The 17,562-nt window shown below is 37.5% G+C and overlaps 2 protein-coding genes across 6 annotated transcripts in view; one reads left to right on the top strand and one right to left on the bottom strand.

Moving 5' to 3' along the window:
• LOC123670614 (inverted formin-2) overlaps positions 1-17,562 on the bottom strand; it is a 129,131-nt gene that overhangs the window by 3,706 nt on the left and 107,863 nt on the right. The gene's annotated exons all lie outside the window — the stretch shown is intronic.
• LOC123670615 (leishmanolysin-like peptidase) overlaps positions 1-17,562 on the top strand; it is a 30,752-nt gene that overhangs the window by 1,689 nt on the left and 11,501 nt on the right. Inside the window, exon 2 of the mRNA XM_045604131.1 lies at positions 8,062-8,428. Coding sequence (XP_045460087.1) covers positions 8,062-8,428 — 367 coding nt within the window. The remainder of the gene's footprint in view (positions 1-8,061; positions 8,429-17,562) is intronic.

Raw genomic sequence — 17,562 nt, 5'->3', positions numbered from 1 at the left:
AAAAATCTTACATACTAAACCAAGCAGTCGCAGGATCAAATCCACCAGAAACCAAAAATTTTGTTAGATAGATAGAGAAAATAATAAACTACTGTGTGGAATTGGGGGTGTTTTTACTGCTATGATATTTTATTTCTAAGAGCATAAAATCCGACGCTTTTCAAGTTTTAAGGTAAAATTTAGATACCAATCTACAAATTGATAATGGGAAATTTCTCCTACATATTATTTTCGAATCTCTCGATGAACTACACCGTTAAAACAATGATTTATTCACGGAACAACAAACCGCAACAACAAATTAGCTTGTAGATTTGCATTTTCGTAAATAAATTGCCGGATCCAATTAAATGCTGTTGTCCAATCTAATCCACGAAGAAGACGTTCTAATTGTCAACAAATGAAATGATCGCAGTTGCCCAACTGGGTTTCGTAAGTGACATTATTGACGGTCAGTGGCGTGTCTGGACCTTGAGAAATAGGGAAGCCTCTTTCCTTTTTGCTCATCACGATTTTTGTAATTTTCGAATTTTGAGCCGAGATTGGTCTCGAATGATGAGGTTTGACTCACTGATGACGAATACGATTTATTAGAGTAATGACGCGGTTGAGTTCGTTAATGTACCGAATCCGACTTGGGGTTCTGTGAATATGGTTTAGTAACAACAGTTCCGAGCAAGTTGAAATATTGAGTCATCCAAACGTTGTCGTTCAAACATTCTATCGGCATATGTTTATGCTTTCCATGGTCAGCCTAGCTTTAGTTCTTGTGTCAACTACACCTCATAAGGATGGAGATGCAAAATACGCCATAGCGTGCCGTAAGAAAGGCCCAAAAGTTGTGCGCGCCGAGGAATGCATAATTTCGTATCTTCTTCAAACTTCCACTAACAGCAGTGATATTTTCGGTTGTTTTTCTATAAATTTCGTTGATTCGATTGAGAAGGAAATTGGACAACTATTCACCAAGTGGTCAAAGGTTTCTTCTACACTAAACTCACAATGTGGGCTTTCAATAGAATGCCATTTGCAACTACCATGACCAGTCCTAAGTCGATTTAAAATACAGCAAATTTTCCTAGGAAGATTGAAACCTAGAACTTTCTCTGAAGGATTACGATTAGACTTTGTTGAAAACATTACAAGAACGCCAAATTTCCTTGTCACTTTCATTGAATTGGAGGAAAGTAAAGGGTGTTTTTTTAGAGCTATAGAATTTTAAATTGCAATAAAACAACGATGGATTATTCGATTGACATTAATTTTATTTATCCGTGAGATAATTTTGTAGCATTACATTTTAAATATGATTTCTGGCATATGACCGCCACGGCTGGCTCGGATGTAGTCTGGAAGTCCAATTTTCGATGACTTTTTTCAACATTTGTGGCCTTATATCGGCAATAACACGGCAAATTTTATCTTCCAAATTGTCAAGGGTTTGTGGCTTATCCGCATAGACCAATGACTTTACATAGCCCCACAGAAAGTAGTCTAGCGGTGTTAAATCACAAGATCTTGGAGGCCAATTCACAGGTCCAAAACGTGAGATTAGGCGGTCACCAAACGTGTCTTTCAATAAATCGATTGTGGCACGAGCTGTGTGACATGTTGCGCCGTCTCGTTGGAACCACAGCTCCTGGATATCATGGTTGTTCAATTCAGGAATGAAAAAGTTAGTAATTATGGCTCTATACCGATCACCATTGACTGTAACGTTCTGGCCATCATCGTTTTCGGAGAAGTACGGACCAATGATTCCACCAGCCCATAAAGCGCACCAAACAGTCAGTTTTTCGGGATGTAACGGTGTTTCGACATACACTTGAGGATAAGCTTCACTCCAAATTTGGCAGTTTTGTTTGTTGACGTAGCCATTCAACCAGAAGTGCGCTTCATCGCTAAACGATAAAATTGACGTAGTGCGCGATACGTATTCCGCACAGAACCATTATTTTCGGAATGAAATTGCACCATTTGCAAGCGTTGTTCAGGCGTGAGTCTATTCATGATGAATTGCCAAACCAAACTGAAAATAAATCACTTGACAGCTGTTAAATCGGTCGCCATCTTGAACAGTAATGCCAACTTAAAGTTATATACCTCGAAAACAAAACACCCGTTATAAGTGATGGCACTGGTAACCAATGTAAAGGTTCCACTGATTATTCTCATGGAAATGTTAGTTGAGAAGGCGTGTGTTGATCTGAAAACAAAATTCCTCTCATTGAAAACACGTTTTTGCTCTTTTCGTATTTCTTATGGGGTTGCTGTGCTCCCCTAGCTTCCATGCCAAACACGCCATTGGCAGACGTTACATAAATAGTACGTTATTTATTTATTCCAACCAGTCCGACCGGTATTCCATCTATGGGTGGCAAGTTGCAATGTTTTCACGGCCACGATATGCCGTGTATGCAAATCGGTACTTCTTTTCTAAGAAGGACTGGTTCTAACCGAGTCTGCTAACGTTTGAAGCGGTTTCTTGCGGTGTAGGATACGGAAATTATGGAATATGAGGTTTCCGAGAAAATGTTTCGAACGTATCTATTTGTTTGTTTGAGGCAAACTCGACAAAAATGCACGGTTACTAGAATATAAATAAGGTGGCGTCGAAACTACATTTTTGATTTCTTATTTCTATTGACGAACCTTATGTTTCGTTAGAAAGTGAGATTTTACGCTCCTGTTGTACAGGGTGGGCAAATTTAGATGTTTTAGCAATACAACATTTAAATCAGAGGAGATAGAAAAAAATTTGATACACCATTCTCTTTTTCTGAGAAACTAATAAGAGTATTATTCTTTTTTGCCACCTTCTTTTGTTTTCGAGTTATAAGTGAAAATTGGAAAAATGCTCTGAAATTAAAACATTGGCATTTTTTCACGTAGAATCCAGTGGCGTGCTCGTCTTTTCAGGAGTATTTTTAATTACGAAGCTATACCCAAAGTTATGTTTTTTTAAATGGGAACAATAAATATCTTTTTGAAATTATTTTTTGCCATTTTCTGGAAGCTTGATGTTCACTGATTTCAAAAATATACAAGATCGTATGGTTTGTATATGATTTTTTTCATCTAGGAGTCAATATTTTTATGGTTTCAACTGTTGATGAGCCCAGAAAAATAGAACTTCCTATTGAATCGATTGAACGACGCACACGGTTTCGATTCTTCACACCATTAACTTGCCCCAACAGCTCAAATTTTTCCAATAGTTTCATAATTGCCGGCCGAGAAGGTAATTTAAACAATTTAATTGCTTTGTTGAAGTGTGAATCTTTCCATTTTTATTAATGGCTAGGTTTTCACTTGGCGTATGCCAAAAGATGACATCTTCAAAACTGATAGCTACCCAGATAGAGCGGTCTATTTAAAATCATTAGTACAATCATTAGATTTTGAAAAAAAACTACATCTTATTGGAAAACCCTTCAAATAAATTGAAAAATATAATGAAATTCACATCAGTAAGCATTTCGCATCAACATGCAGCCAATTTCAACTGAAAGATAAATATACCGCCAAAGGAACCGGTGGGAGTTTCCACAAACAAAATCAGTACTGCCAACATTGACATGCATGGTTGATCACTAAAACCGTTTGCAGGGAAATTTCAATCGAGCAATTAGTAGTGGGAGTGATGTAAGCGAATATATCTGAAGCCTTTAACGGGGGCGGAATTTGAAACGAGCAAACTTCGTTGAGTTTTGGAGATAAAGTGCCCATAAAACATTCAATAAATAATCAATGGATACGCCAGAGTTTGACAGTTGTGAAGAAGGTGCAAGATGGCACCTTATGATGGACTGAAACTTATTTGTTACTTGGAGTTTGCAATTGGAAAACTGCCAGACGACTTGTGTCGAATTGAAACTTAGTTTTAAACACAAAATTCTCCTGTATATAGGGTTTTTCAATAAGACGTTTCATTTTAAATAACCGCTAGTTGGACAGCTGTCACTATCGACATTTGACAAGTGGAAACTACGCCATTACTGAAAATGAAGCAACACACGATTAAAAAATGCATTGAAACTGTTAAAATTCACCACAAAAACGGGGAAAATTTTGCATTGACAAAACTAAAACATTTTTGGGTCGTCGTGAAACACTTTCCTTGTCGGCAAGAGTGAAACTGATGGAAAAATTTGAACTGTTGGGACAAGTTAATGATGTGAATAATCGAAACCGTGTGTGTCGCTCAAGAACCACTGAGAGTATTGCTGCTGTAGTATTGACGAAAACTCTGGTTTGTCGATTCTTAGTCGATCTTGGGAATTAGGCATTCTAAAAATGACATTACACCGTATTTTGCTTGTTAAGGCTTTTAAAAGACGGTCAATCACCAGCAAAGTTATATCTTCAGATGATTCGGATTTAGGAACACCTTGTATACATACATAATATCAACCCAATCGGAACTGTAATAATGGAAATATTGTGTATTTCTTTCGATATTCTTCTGGAGTTTTTTCACGTTCTAATCTAGAGATCAGCTTGAAAATGTTGCATGGAAAATTGCAAGAGGAAAATTTGCATTTGGATCTAGAATGACCAAATGCGATGTTTCGAGCTGATCAAACCCAAATTTCCGTCATTGGTGTACAACTTTGCTTCCGTCGTTTTGCAATAGATGGCTGTAGCGGAAAGTGGTAGTTGAAATAAATAGATCGTAGATGTCATACAATAAGCTTAGTTATTTGTAAAAAGAACGCCATCGAAATATTAGTCGATTTGTGTCTGCTTCATAAGTCATAAAGTTATTCTCGATTAAACATTAAACATTACGAGGTAAATTCTCGTCATTTGCGGGAGGTTTTAATTTTCTGCTTTGATATGGAGAAATCTGCGGCTGAGACTCATCGAATGCTCTCAAATACCTATGGTGAGGTCGCTATCAATGAAAGAACGTGCCGAGAATGGTTTCAACGCTTCAAGATCGGTGATTTTGACGTCAAAAACCAGCATGTCGGTGGAAGAGAGATGGTTTTCGAAGATGCAGAATTGGAGGCATTACTTCATCAAGACTCGCGTCAAACGCAACAAAAAATGGCAGGATCATTGGGAGTGACGCAACAAGCCATTTCAAAACGCCTGACAGTCATAGGAATGATTCAGAAATGAGGAAATTGGGTGCCGTACGAGTTGAAGCCGATATATGTTGAAGGGCGTTTGTTCGTTTATGAACAGCTGCTTACAAGGCAGAGGCGGAAGAGATTTCTGCATCGCATTTCTGCATCGCATTGTGACTGGAGAAGGAAAATGGGTTCACAAGAGCGAATCATGGGGATATCTCGGCTATGCTTCTACGTCGACGGCCACACCGACTATTCACGGTTCCAAGGTCATGCTCAGTATTTGGTGTTACCAGCTCAGCGTAGAGCATTATGAGTTGCTAAAACCAACTGAAACAATCACAAGCGATCGTTATTGAACTCAATTAATGCGTTTGAGCCGAGCATTGAAAGACAAACGGCCGCAATACAATGAGAGACATGATAAAGTGATTTTACAGCATGACAATACTCGACCTTATGTTGCGAAAGTGGTCGAGACATACTGGAAACGTTGAAACAGGAAGTCCTACCCCACCCTCCGTATTCTTCAGACGTCGCTCCGTAGGACTATCATTTGTTTCGATCAATGGCACACGGCCTGGCTGACCAGCACTTCCGGTCTTAGGAGAAGTAAAATGGATTCGTGGATCGCTTCAAAAGATGACCAGTTTTTTCAACGCGGGATTCGTACGCTGTCGAAAGATGGAAAAAAGTAGTGACCAACGATGGACAATACTTTGAAGCATAAATGTATAACAAGTTTTTTAAATAAAGCCTCGAATTTCTGAAAAAACGGCGGAAGCAAAGTTGTACAACTATGTAGGTCCGATCGAGTTGAAGTATACAGGCTGTTCCTAAATGGAGGTACTTAGTCAAATGAGAAATTCCTTGGATAAGTTCAATAACGAGCGCTCGAGAGCCTTCATACAGAAGTTAAATTGCTTGCCAAGTCGATGAATACGCATCGAATTCGAAATTTGTCCCCCTTTCATGCTAACGTTGGCACTATTGATTTAATTTAACTTTCGAATGCGAAAAGTCCATTCGACCGGCCTGTTTGTCACCCGGAGGTCGACTCGGGTATTTTCAAACTGCGTTCGAGCACGATAAGTATCCGGTTAACGATTACGGTCCCCAATTCAATAAACGTTTGCCAAAGTTATTGTATTATGCCCTTGGATGTTCCTTCATGATCGGAGTATCGTTTACCGGTAATTACCGAAACGAGTGGGTTTGATGGAGTCCTTTAATGTTTATTGGCGTACTCGGATATTCGATAATGCAAACTCTTCATTTTGAATAGAATGGAACGATAGTAAAGGGTGTTTTTTTTAGAGCTATAGAACTTTAAATTGCAATAAAACAACGATGGATTATTCGATTGACATGAATTTCATTTATCCGCAAGATAATCTTGTGGCATTACATTTTGAATATGATTTCTGGCATATGACCGCCACGGCTGGCTCGGATGTAGTCCAATCTGGACGTCCAATTTTCGATTACTTTTTCCAACATTTGTGGCCGTATATCGGCAATAACACGGCAAATGTTGTCTTCCAAATGGTCAAGGGTTTGTGGCTTATCCGCATAGACCAATGACTTTACATAGCCCCACAGAAAGTAGTCTAGCGGTGTTGAATCACAAGATCTTGGAGGCCAATTCACAGGTCCAAAACGTGAAATTAGGCGGTCACCAAACGTGTCTTTCAATAAATCGATTGTGGCACGAGCTGTGTGACATGTTGCGCCGTCTTGTTGGAACCACAGCTCCTGGACATCATGGTTGTTCAATTCAGGAATGAAAAAGTTAGTAATCATGGCTCTGTGCCGATCACCATTGACTGTAACGTTCTGGCCATCATCGTTCTTGAAGAAGTACGGACCAATGATTTCACCAGCCCATAAAGCGCACCAAACAGTCAGTTTTTCTGGATGTAACGGTGTTTCGACATACACTTGAGGATTAGCAGTTTTGTTTGTTGACGTAGCCATTCAACCAGAAGTGCGCTTCATCGCTGAACAAAATTCGCTTATGAAAATCGGGCACAACGGCAATCTCATTTTGCACTATTTGCAAGCGTTGTTCAGGCGTGAGTCTATTCATGATGAATTGCCAAACCAAACTGAGAATAAATTACTTGACAGCTGTTAAATCGGTCGCCATCTTGAACAGTAATGCCAACTTAAAGTTATATACCTCGAAAAAAAAACACCCGTTATTATATTGACAATTTGACGTGTGTTGAATTTTGATAGGATTGGAAGTCTGTGTAGACAACCACGAAACGAAAGATATAACTGAAAATTATGCTGTAATAAGTTCATTACAGCACTGTTTTTAGTGCTGTAATGAATAAAAAAATTTATGTCTGACAAAATAATTCTAAAATCTTGCCAAATTCCTTCTTCATTTTCTAAAAAAGATTTCGTTAGACTGCAGGCACTAGTTTTTTCTCAACAGATTTTGATTTGAAAATGGAAAGACGTAAAGAAAGGAAAGTAATGAATTAAATATTTTTTTATTGCAAATCAACTTAAAATTTCAGTAGAAGAAGTATTCGTAAATTATTTTTGATATGACCTCCGCCATTCCTTAAAGAAGCGCGTGCACTCTTTCTTATTGCTTCAGTTGTTACTTTCCGCCTGAAATTAATTATCAATCTTCTTGCTACTTCGTCTTTTCTAACGGTGTTAGAACCGGACTTCTCGCTGGCCACGACAATAATGCAAAATTATAATAAAATTTGGTCAACGTAGAAAAAATTGACGATAAACGAAGTACGGTGAGAAATCTTTCAAAAATCACACTCAAATTGCTTGTTAACTGTTGATTTTTCGTTTGTCAAATAAGGCATTCTAACACGTCCTCCAAGGTTCACGTCTAATTTGGAAACACCTGTTTAGACGAAATGTTCGTTTAGTCCAAACTGCTCGTCTTCGAATCTTGGTTGGAATTCTTCTGGCCGGCAGTGATTTATAACACTCTCTATTTTTCCAGATGCACCAAGCCCCTCACTGTAGCCTACGCAGCCCACTGCCAGCAAGAAACAGCCCTGGACAGGCCCATAGCTGGCCACGCTAACCTCTGTCCCGACAGCATCAGCACCAAGCGCCAGGACCTGGAGATTCTGCTGTCCACGGTGAAACACGAGATCCTCCACGCCCTGGGCTTCTCCATGAGCCTCTTCGCCTTCTACAGGGACGCAGATGGGGTGCCTTACACCCCCAGGAACAACGACACTGGCAAGCCCTTCCTCAACGAGAAACTGCAGACCTACCAGTGGAGTGACAGGGTCATCAAGAGCTTCGTCAGGAAGAACTGGCTGGTGAGGTCTGGGGTGAAGAATAGATCGGTGGATATGATGGTAAGCTCGATAGGAAGGAAAATGATGAAATGTTGAATGTTTTTTGTTTTGTTGAAAGTTCTCTGTCATAGGTACTTTGGAACCTGCGGAATACTCAGGTTCTCTATTTTTTTGAACTTCTCTGCCGTAGGTATTTTGAGATCTGTTGGCTACTCAGGTTTTCTACTTTTTATCTTCTTTGCCATATATATTTTGAGATCTGTTGGCTACTCAGGTTTTCTCTTTTTTAAACTTCTCTGCCATAGATATTTTGAGATCTGTTGGATACTCAGGTTTTCCACTTTTCAAACTTCTTTGCCATAGGTATTTTGAGATATGTTGGCTACTCAGGTTTTATACTTTTCAAACTTCTCTGCCATAGGTATTTTGAGATCTGTTGGTTACTCAGGTTTTTTACTTTTCAAACTTTTCTGCCATGGGTATTTTGAGATATATTGGCTACTCAGGTTTTCTATTTTTTAAACTTCTCTGCCATAGGTATTTTAAGATCAGTTAGCTACTCAGGTTTTCCACTTTCCAAACTTTTCTACCATGGGTATTCTGAAATATGTTGGCTACTCAGGTTTTCTACTTTTCCACTTATCTGCCCTGTTACCCATAGTAAAGTTACTTTATTGTCTCTGGCCAGTTGCTTTATGGTATTACGATGTCAGCAGAGACCCTTGACTATGTGATTCCAAAGATCTCAGCTTCTACCTAAAATTGTCATTGTACATCCAAATGCTAATTTTCATATCAATGGAATAAGGAGTTTAGAAATTGACAAAAAAATTATCGGGCGGACACTTAAAGACTCAGGGCTATCAAGTGTCAACCTTGATGCTCTTTTTAGCAGTTTCATCGGTCTTTTCATTTCCTTCAATACTAACGGGTGTTTTTTTTCGAGGTATATAACTTTAAGTTGGCATTACTGTTCAAGATGGCGACCTATTTAACAGCTGTCAAGTGATTTATTCTCAGTTTGGTTTGGCAATTCATCTTGAATAGACTCACGTCTCAACAACACTTGCAAATAGTGCAATTTTGTTTCGAAAATAATGGTTCTGTGCGGAATACGTATCGCGCATTACGTCCATTTCATTTTGTTTAGCGATGAAGCGCACTTCTGGTTGAATGGCTACGTCAACAAACAAAACTGCCGCATTTGGAGTGAAGCTAATCCTCAAGTGTATGTCGAAACACCGTCACATCCAGAAAAACTGACTGTTTGGTGCGCTTTATGGGCTGGTGGAATCATTGGTCCGTACTTCTTCAAAAACGATGATGGCCAGAACGTTACAGTCAATGGTGATCGGTATAGAGCCATGATTACTAACTTTTTCAGCCCTGAATTAAACAACCATGATGTCCAGGAGCTGTGGTTCCAACAAGACGGCGCAACATGTCACACAGCTCGTGCCACAATCAATTTATTGAAAGACACGTTTGGTGACCGCCTAATTTCACGTTTTGGACCTGTGAATTGGCCTCCAAGATCTTGTGATTTAACACCGCTAGACTACTTTCTGTGGGGCTATGTAAAGTCATTGGTCTATCCGGATAAGCCACAAACCCTTGACCATTTGGAAGACAACATTCGCCGTGTTATTGCCGATATACGGCCACAAATGTTGGAAAAAGTCATCGAAAATTGGACGTCCAGATTGGACTACATCCAAGCCAGCCGTGGCGGTCATATGCCAGAAATCATATTTAAAATGTAATGCCACAAGAATATCTTGCGGATAAATGAAATTCATGTCAATCGAATAATCCATAGTTGTTTTATTGCAATTTAAAGTTCTATAGCTCTAAAAAAAAAAACAACCTTTACCATAGTGTAGTTACTTCATTCCCTCTGGCCAGCGTCTTTATAGAGACCCTTGGCTATGTGATTCAAGGAATCGAAGCGCTGACTTAAAATTGTCAGTCTACATCCAATCAGCTGTTTAGAAATGACAAAAATTTATCAGTCGGATGGACAAAATTGAATTTGGTGACGGATTCGCCATTGTTTCAAACGATTAGGACGAAATGATAGACCGATCTCTTAGCGGAACAATCGCTCAACAATGCTCAATTACCATAATAATCTCACAACGACACGCGTTTAAGAAACCATCCATCTAGTTTTTTCCAGCCAATCATCACGATATCGTTACATAATCGAGCTGATGAATCAGCTTTCGCCCGACGTAAAAGACACAGAGATCGTGGGAAATTTTTCCCTTTTTCCAGCATCTCAATTCGCACGCTCTCATGGGCGCCCGCAGAAATTTTTCTCAGGGGGGGCAAAATGAAAATAATTGAAAAACAATAAGGCATCCATGATTGTCGTAGGCGACATCAGTATTCCGTTTCTTTCTATTTCTGTATTTATATTCATCACCAGCGTCTACTCTGAATTTCAAAAGATCACTAAAAGTGGTACAGGGTGGACAAAAATACAATACTTTCATGTGTGCTCATAAAATAACGCATAATATTCTTTATTAGTTAAATTAACAATATTATCAAAAATACTTATTGTCTAGCGCTAATTGGTTTGAATGTAACACCCTGTAGTTTGTTACATTTTTAGATTAATAAAAATGAACTGTTTCCAAACATGTTTGGTACTTTTGGTCTAGCAGACAGAATATGAAAGAAATTATTTCTTATTTTTATACATTTTTATCAATCTAAAAATGTAACAAACTACAGGGTGTTATATTCAAACCAATTGCCGTATTTTTGATAATATTTTTAATTTAACTAATGAAGAATGTTACGCGTCACTTTATGAGCACACACAAAACTATTGTATTTTTGTCCACCCTTTACCAATTGGAATCAACATGTGATACATTTTTGGAATCTGCTCAGCCAGAGTAATCGGAAAATTGAGTCAAAATGGGGGTATTCCATGAAAAAAAAATGACGCTGACGTCATTACTCGAAAGTAATTCACCCTGTATATTAGATTATTATTTTAAAATACTGTAAATTAAAATAAAGAATCGACATGTTTCAGGATTATTCCTTAAAATGGTCTGTTTAGCTGAAAATGAATTTTGTTCCATACTTAACGGTTACGGACGCAGTGTATTAGATGAATTTATAAACAAATTGACACGCATGGAGTGCTTTCGGTTCCATGATTTTTCTCCACCCAAGAAGTGCTCAACGCGCCTAAAAAAGTTTTTAATTCAAAAAATACCTCTGCCGATTATGGATTATATGTATAGTATGTAATTCCATTGAAAACCGGAAAATAGTTGTGAATCTATTACTTTCCTTTTTCCCTTGCCCTTTGGATTAAGAAAGTAATATTGAGGGTGTTGTGCTGAAAAATGAGGCATCCAAAATCTCAGGGGGGGCCATGGCCCCCCCTGGCCCCCCCCTGGCCCCCCCCTGCGGGCGCCCATGCACGCTCTGCTCCCTACTAATTGTTGTCGATCTCCGCGGAGGGTTTTTGCGCCAATCGCGTTAATTAAAATCCTTTGGAACCGCATTCGGAATCCTCAAACGCCCCATTAACAGTCCGTTGTTTCCTGCTGCGAGCCAAAAGATTATTGTTTCGTCATTGAGACGTGAGATCTGGTCCACCTGATTTTAAACGAGGTTTATTGAAGCGTTTCGGAATGGGATCAATGTCGGATATAGTGGAGGATTTTCAGTTTATTACTTCCGATAATAGAAACTTTTAACAATGGTCGAGTATTTCCTTCAATGTTGGGTAGACGTCTTTCGCTCATTTAGAAATGATTATGGATATTTTGAAGTTCGAATTGCAGGGTTAGGACAAAGCCGACGTTTCGTTTATACAGCGTGTTCCTAAATTGTTCCAAATGAAAATGGCAGATTCCTTGCATCATTTCAAGGAAAAAATATCCCATAAATATAGGCCCGCAAACGATTTGTTTTGGAGATACATGGTGTTGAAGTTTTTCTCTAAGTTTTTTTTTCAAGTTTTTTTATAATAGCACCTTCCCTTCACAAGATATTCAACTTAAATTAAGCATAGATATACGCTCTATTAGTGATGACGTCACACACCGCCATTTTAGTTCTTCTGTCAGTGTTCGTAATCCAAACAAACAAATTGTCATTCAAATTAGTACGGTGTCGTTGAAGAAATTGGCTTATTTTAATAAATAATATTATTTAAGGAACGATTTTACTATTATTTGATAGACAGAAGGAACGAGATTAATGCCAGTAAGTTCGAACTTGAAGTTCAACTAATAAACACGGCTTTTTACAAAATCTGGGGAATGATACAGGATTCAAACTTACTGGTATTAATCTAGTTCCTTCTGTCTATCAATTTATACTGAAATCGTTCCTCAAATACTCTTATTTATGAAAATAAGACAATTCCTTCAACGACACCGTACTAATTTGAATGACAATTTATTTGTTTAGATTCCGAAAACTGACAGGCGAACCAAAAATGGCGGTGTGTGACGTCACACTAATAGAGCGTATTCTCATAGAGTAATCAACATAGATAGAGGGAGTATACGCAATTTTTACATGTCCTCAACATGGTTAGATTTCGTTGTCAGATTGTGATATATTTTCCAATCCACAATTTTACTATATCCTTATGAATGTATATATTATATTGAATGAAATATATTTATTTGAGTGGTTCTCGATTAAATATGCAAATTTGAATATTTGGAATCCGATATTTTTTATAATTGTCGAATTTATAATTAGCAGAATATTTATTATTTTTTGTATCTACCAGCTGAAATCCAAGGTTTGGCAACTTCTGCTCTCCTAGTGTCATCGGTTGTTTCACGTCGTTTGACGTGCTTGAAGTTTGTTTTCTGAATACTGCTATATTTAGGTATTTATTCAAATATATTTTAAGTTAATATAAAACGTTGATTTACTATGGGGCATAAGAAGTGCGTTCTTTGTGGAAAAAACTCGGGAATTGAGTGAAATATTATATCACTGAGAAGTTTTCATTTCCGCGCGTTTCATGTCAAATTTGATAGTTCATGTTGGGGACAAAATTTGCTTACTGAAAATGACATATGCTCCCTCTATCTATGTTTATCACTCTGAGGATATTCCAATTTCAAATTTTCATCATGTGATCCTCTCATTTTGAATGCAAATCTACAGGATGATATTTTTTCTGGAACAGTGCCCGATTCTTTCTTTCAGAACGTTTTTTTTTGTTGAAAAATTTCAAACAATTCTCTAGTAATCTAGTAATAATGATATTTTTTCTGGAAGGGTGCCCGATTCTTTCTTTCAGTTCAATCAATTCTCTAGTAATCCTCAGGAAAATCCAAATTAGTATGAAGATCCAGTTAGTAAGCTGTGATAAACAAATTACTTATACGTTTTGGTACTTATTTACCCAATCTGTAGCGAATAATAATGAAGATTGGATAGAATTGAAATTTAGAAATCAATTAGTAAATAACAAAATAAATGTTGATGAAAATCTTCGTCAGAATCACAGAAGACCGAAATTTTTTTGGAACGATTTCGAAAAAAAATATCTATACCCTCCAAAATCAATAAATTTCAATGCTGTTTTGTTTTACTTGACCGTATTTCGAAGGTTTTTCATTGGATTATTACAAATGATGAATCACAAATCATTAAGTTTTATTGCTAGTTTCAAAATGATAAAGCTCGTCAAGAGAGCAGGTAAACCTGAATAGTCTACAGTAAAACATAACAATTTGTCATTGCGTGTTCTTCAATGACAAAGAATTATTCATGATGATAAAAAGATACTTTCTACATTCCATGAGAATTTTGTGTGAGCAACAAAGAAAGGATTCTCATCATCGCTAATTACCAGTGGAATGTCTGGAAAAAATGTTGAATTTTATTCCATATCAACACAACTCATATTCATAATTTCATAACTACATCACTTTCAATATTTGAACAATAATATTCCATTAATTATCATTTTAACAATTTCATTATAGGAATGACAATTATAAATGGTAACAATGGCAACATCATTTTTTTTTTGACATTTCTTATGTCATTTATGTTCAGTAGGGTATGCCATTCAATCGTAGAAAGATACACACATCAACAACATTTAGACATTGTTCAATAATTGCTTTATCAACATATGTGTTGGTTGGCGTGGTCTCTTTTTAATTTTGTCAGAATAAATGCTTCCAAATATTTTGATAACTTCTTCTATTTGGCTTATCCTTAAATGATGTTATTGTAGGTATTAAGTAGAGTTGAGAAATATAAAGGGTTTTTTTAGAGCTATAGAACTTTAAATTGCAATAAAACAACGATGGATTATTCGATTGACATGAATTTTATTTATCCACAAGATAATCTTGTGGCATTACATTTTAAATATGATTTCTGGCATATGACCGCCACGGCTGGCTCGGATGTAGTTCAATCTGGACGTCCAATTTACGATGACTTTTTAACATTTGTGGTCGTATATCGGCAATAACTCGGCGAATGTTGTCTTCCAAATGGTCAAGGGTTTGTGGCTTATCCGCATAGACCAATGACTTTACATAGCCCCACAGAAAGTAGTCTAGCGGTGTTAAATCACAAGATCTTGGAGGCCAATTCACAGGTCCAAAACGTGAAATTAGGCGGTCACCAAACGTGTCTTTCAATAAATCGATTGTGGCACGAACTGTGTGACATGTTGCGCCGTCTTGTTGGAACCACAGCTCCTGGACATCATGGTTGTTCAATTCAGGAATGAAAAAGTTTGTAGTCATGGCTCTATACCGATCACCATTGACTGTAACGTTCTGGCCATCATCGTTTTTGAAGAAGTACGGACCAATGATTCCACCAGCCCATAAAGCGCACCAAACAGTCAGTTTTTTCTGGATGTAACAGTGTTTCGACATACACTTGAGGATTAGCTTCACTCCAAATGCGGCAGTTTTGTTTGTTGACGTAGCCATTCAACCAGAAGTGCGCTTCATCGCTAAACGATAAAATGGACGTAGTGCGCGATACGTATTCCGCACAGAACCATTATTTTCGAAATAAAATTGCACTATTTGCAAGCGTTGTTCAGGCGTGAGTCTATTCATGATGAATTGCCAAACCAAACTGAGAATAAATCACTTGACAACTGTTAAATCGATCGCCATCTTGAACAAAAATGCCATTTTAAAGTTATATACCTCGAAAAAAAACACCCTTTATAAGTATACAGCGAAATATTTAAAAAATTATTCATTTTAGGCACAACATGTTCCAACATAAAATTAAGATTACTCATCAAGCTATCCGACAGGCAAAAAATTCAGGGCATGCCATTTGAATAAACTCATTCATTGGCATTCTCAGAAAATTACAATGTCCTTTGGACCACCTGTTGTAATGCTCTACTTGAATTAGCAGAAGACTTGAAAACTTTTCGGGAATCCAATAAAAAAAACCTTACAATAATCTCAAACGGTTAACAAGATCTTCAATTTCAATTCAACAGTATCACAGATTAAGTAGGCTATTTCGAAGTTCCGTGGAAGTTCTATTGACTCATCCTGTATATACAGTTTTGTCATTTTCACGGGCGCATTAATGAACTAGTGCTCAGAAGATCTTTTTCTAGAATTTGCGAACTTAATTCACGCAAAATGCCTTTCTGAAATGTTTTATTTCATACTTTTCAAATCAAGAGTTTATCGTCGAAAATAATGACTTAAAAATTCTAAGGAATAAGTTCCAAGAAGATCATAACATTATCAATTCAACGAGTGTAAAAAAGTTCGGGAGATGCAACAGTATTTCTGAGAATATTTTTTTTGATAGCAACGTATCATTCCATCTGATTGGAGTGCCCCAACTAAGATACATGTTTTGCATTGGGTTATTGTTTTGTTGTAATTTTCGTTACAGCGAAACGAAACAAGTTCAATAGGTTAATTGGTACATTTTATTCATGAATCACTTCAATCAGGATTTGAGGGTCATCGGTAAAGATCTCTTGTACTTTTTTATCATTCACTTTGATGTTTCAACACGTTCAGATATTTAATTTAGTGTATATGAATGGAGTATCTTTTTACACATATGTGCTACTATTTTGAAGAAGTAACGGAAAATGAGCCAAAGGAATACAAAATATGTAATAATATTTGAATGAGTGACGATTTGATCTGTTAATATATAGGATGTTTTTTTTCGAGGTATATAACTTTAAGTTGGCATTACTGTTCAAGATGGCGACCGATTTAACAGCTGTCAAGTGATTTATTCTCAGTTTGGTTTGGCAATTCATCATGAATAGACTCACGCCAGAACAACGCTTGCAAATAGTGCAATTTCATTTCGAAAATAATGGTTCTGTGCGGAATACGTATCGCGCACTACGTCCATTTTATTTTGTTTAGCGATGAAGCGCACTTCTGGTTGAATGGCTAAGTCAACAAACAAAACTGCCGCATTTGGAGTGAAGCTAATCCTCAATTGTATGTCGAAACACCGTTACATCCAGAAAAACTGACTGTTTGGTGCGCTTTATGGGGTGGTGGAATCATTGGTCCGTACTTCTTCAAAAACGATGATGGCCAGAACGTTACAGTCAATGGTGATCGGTATAGAGCCATGATTACTAACTTTTTCATTCCTGAATTGAACAACCATGATGTCCAGGAGCTGTGGTTCCAACAAGACGGCGCAATATGTCACAAAGCTCTTGCCACAATCGATTTATTGAAAGACACGTTTGGTGACCGCCTAATTTCACGTTTTGACCTGTGAATTGGCCTCCAAGATCTTGTGATTTAACACCGCTAGACTACTTTCTGTGGGGCTATGTAAAGTCATTGGTCTATGCGGATAAGCCACAAACCTTTGACCATTTGGAAGACAACATTCGCCATGTTATTGTCGATATACGGCCACAAATGTTGGAAAAAGTCAGCGAAAATTGGACGTCCAGATTGGACTACATCCGAGCCAGCCGTGGCGGTCATATGCCAGAAATCATATTTAAAATGTAAAGCCAATATTATCTTGCGAATAAATGAAATTCATGTCAATCGAATAATCCATCGTTGTTTTATTGCAATTTAAAGTTCTATAGCTCTAAAAAAAACACCCTGTACTAGGGTTGCTCAAAAAGTTTTTCGGTTCGATAAGAGAGGTGGATTTAATTGTTCAGAAGGATGTGGAACCGAAAAATC

The sequence above is a fragment of the Harmonia axyridis genome, chromosome 1 (assembly GCF_914767665.1).
Source record: "Harmonia axyridis chromosome 1, icHarAxyr1.1, whole genome shotgun sequence".
Classification (NCBI taxonomy): domain Eukaryota; kingdom Metazoa; phylum Arthropoda; class Insecta; order Coleoptera; family Coccinellidae; genus Harmonia; species Harmonia axyridis.
This window is presented reverse-complemented; position numbering and strand designations above follow the sequence as displayed.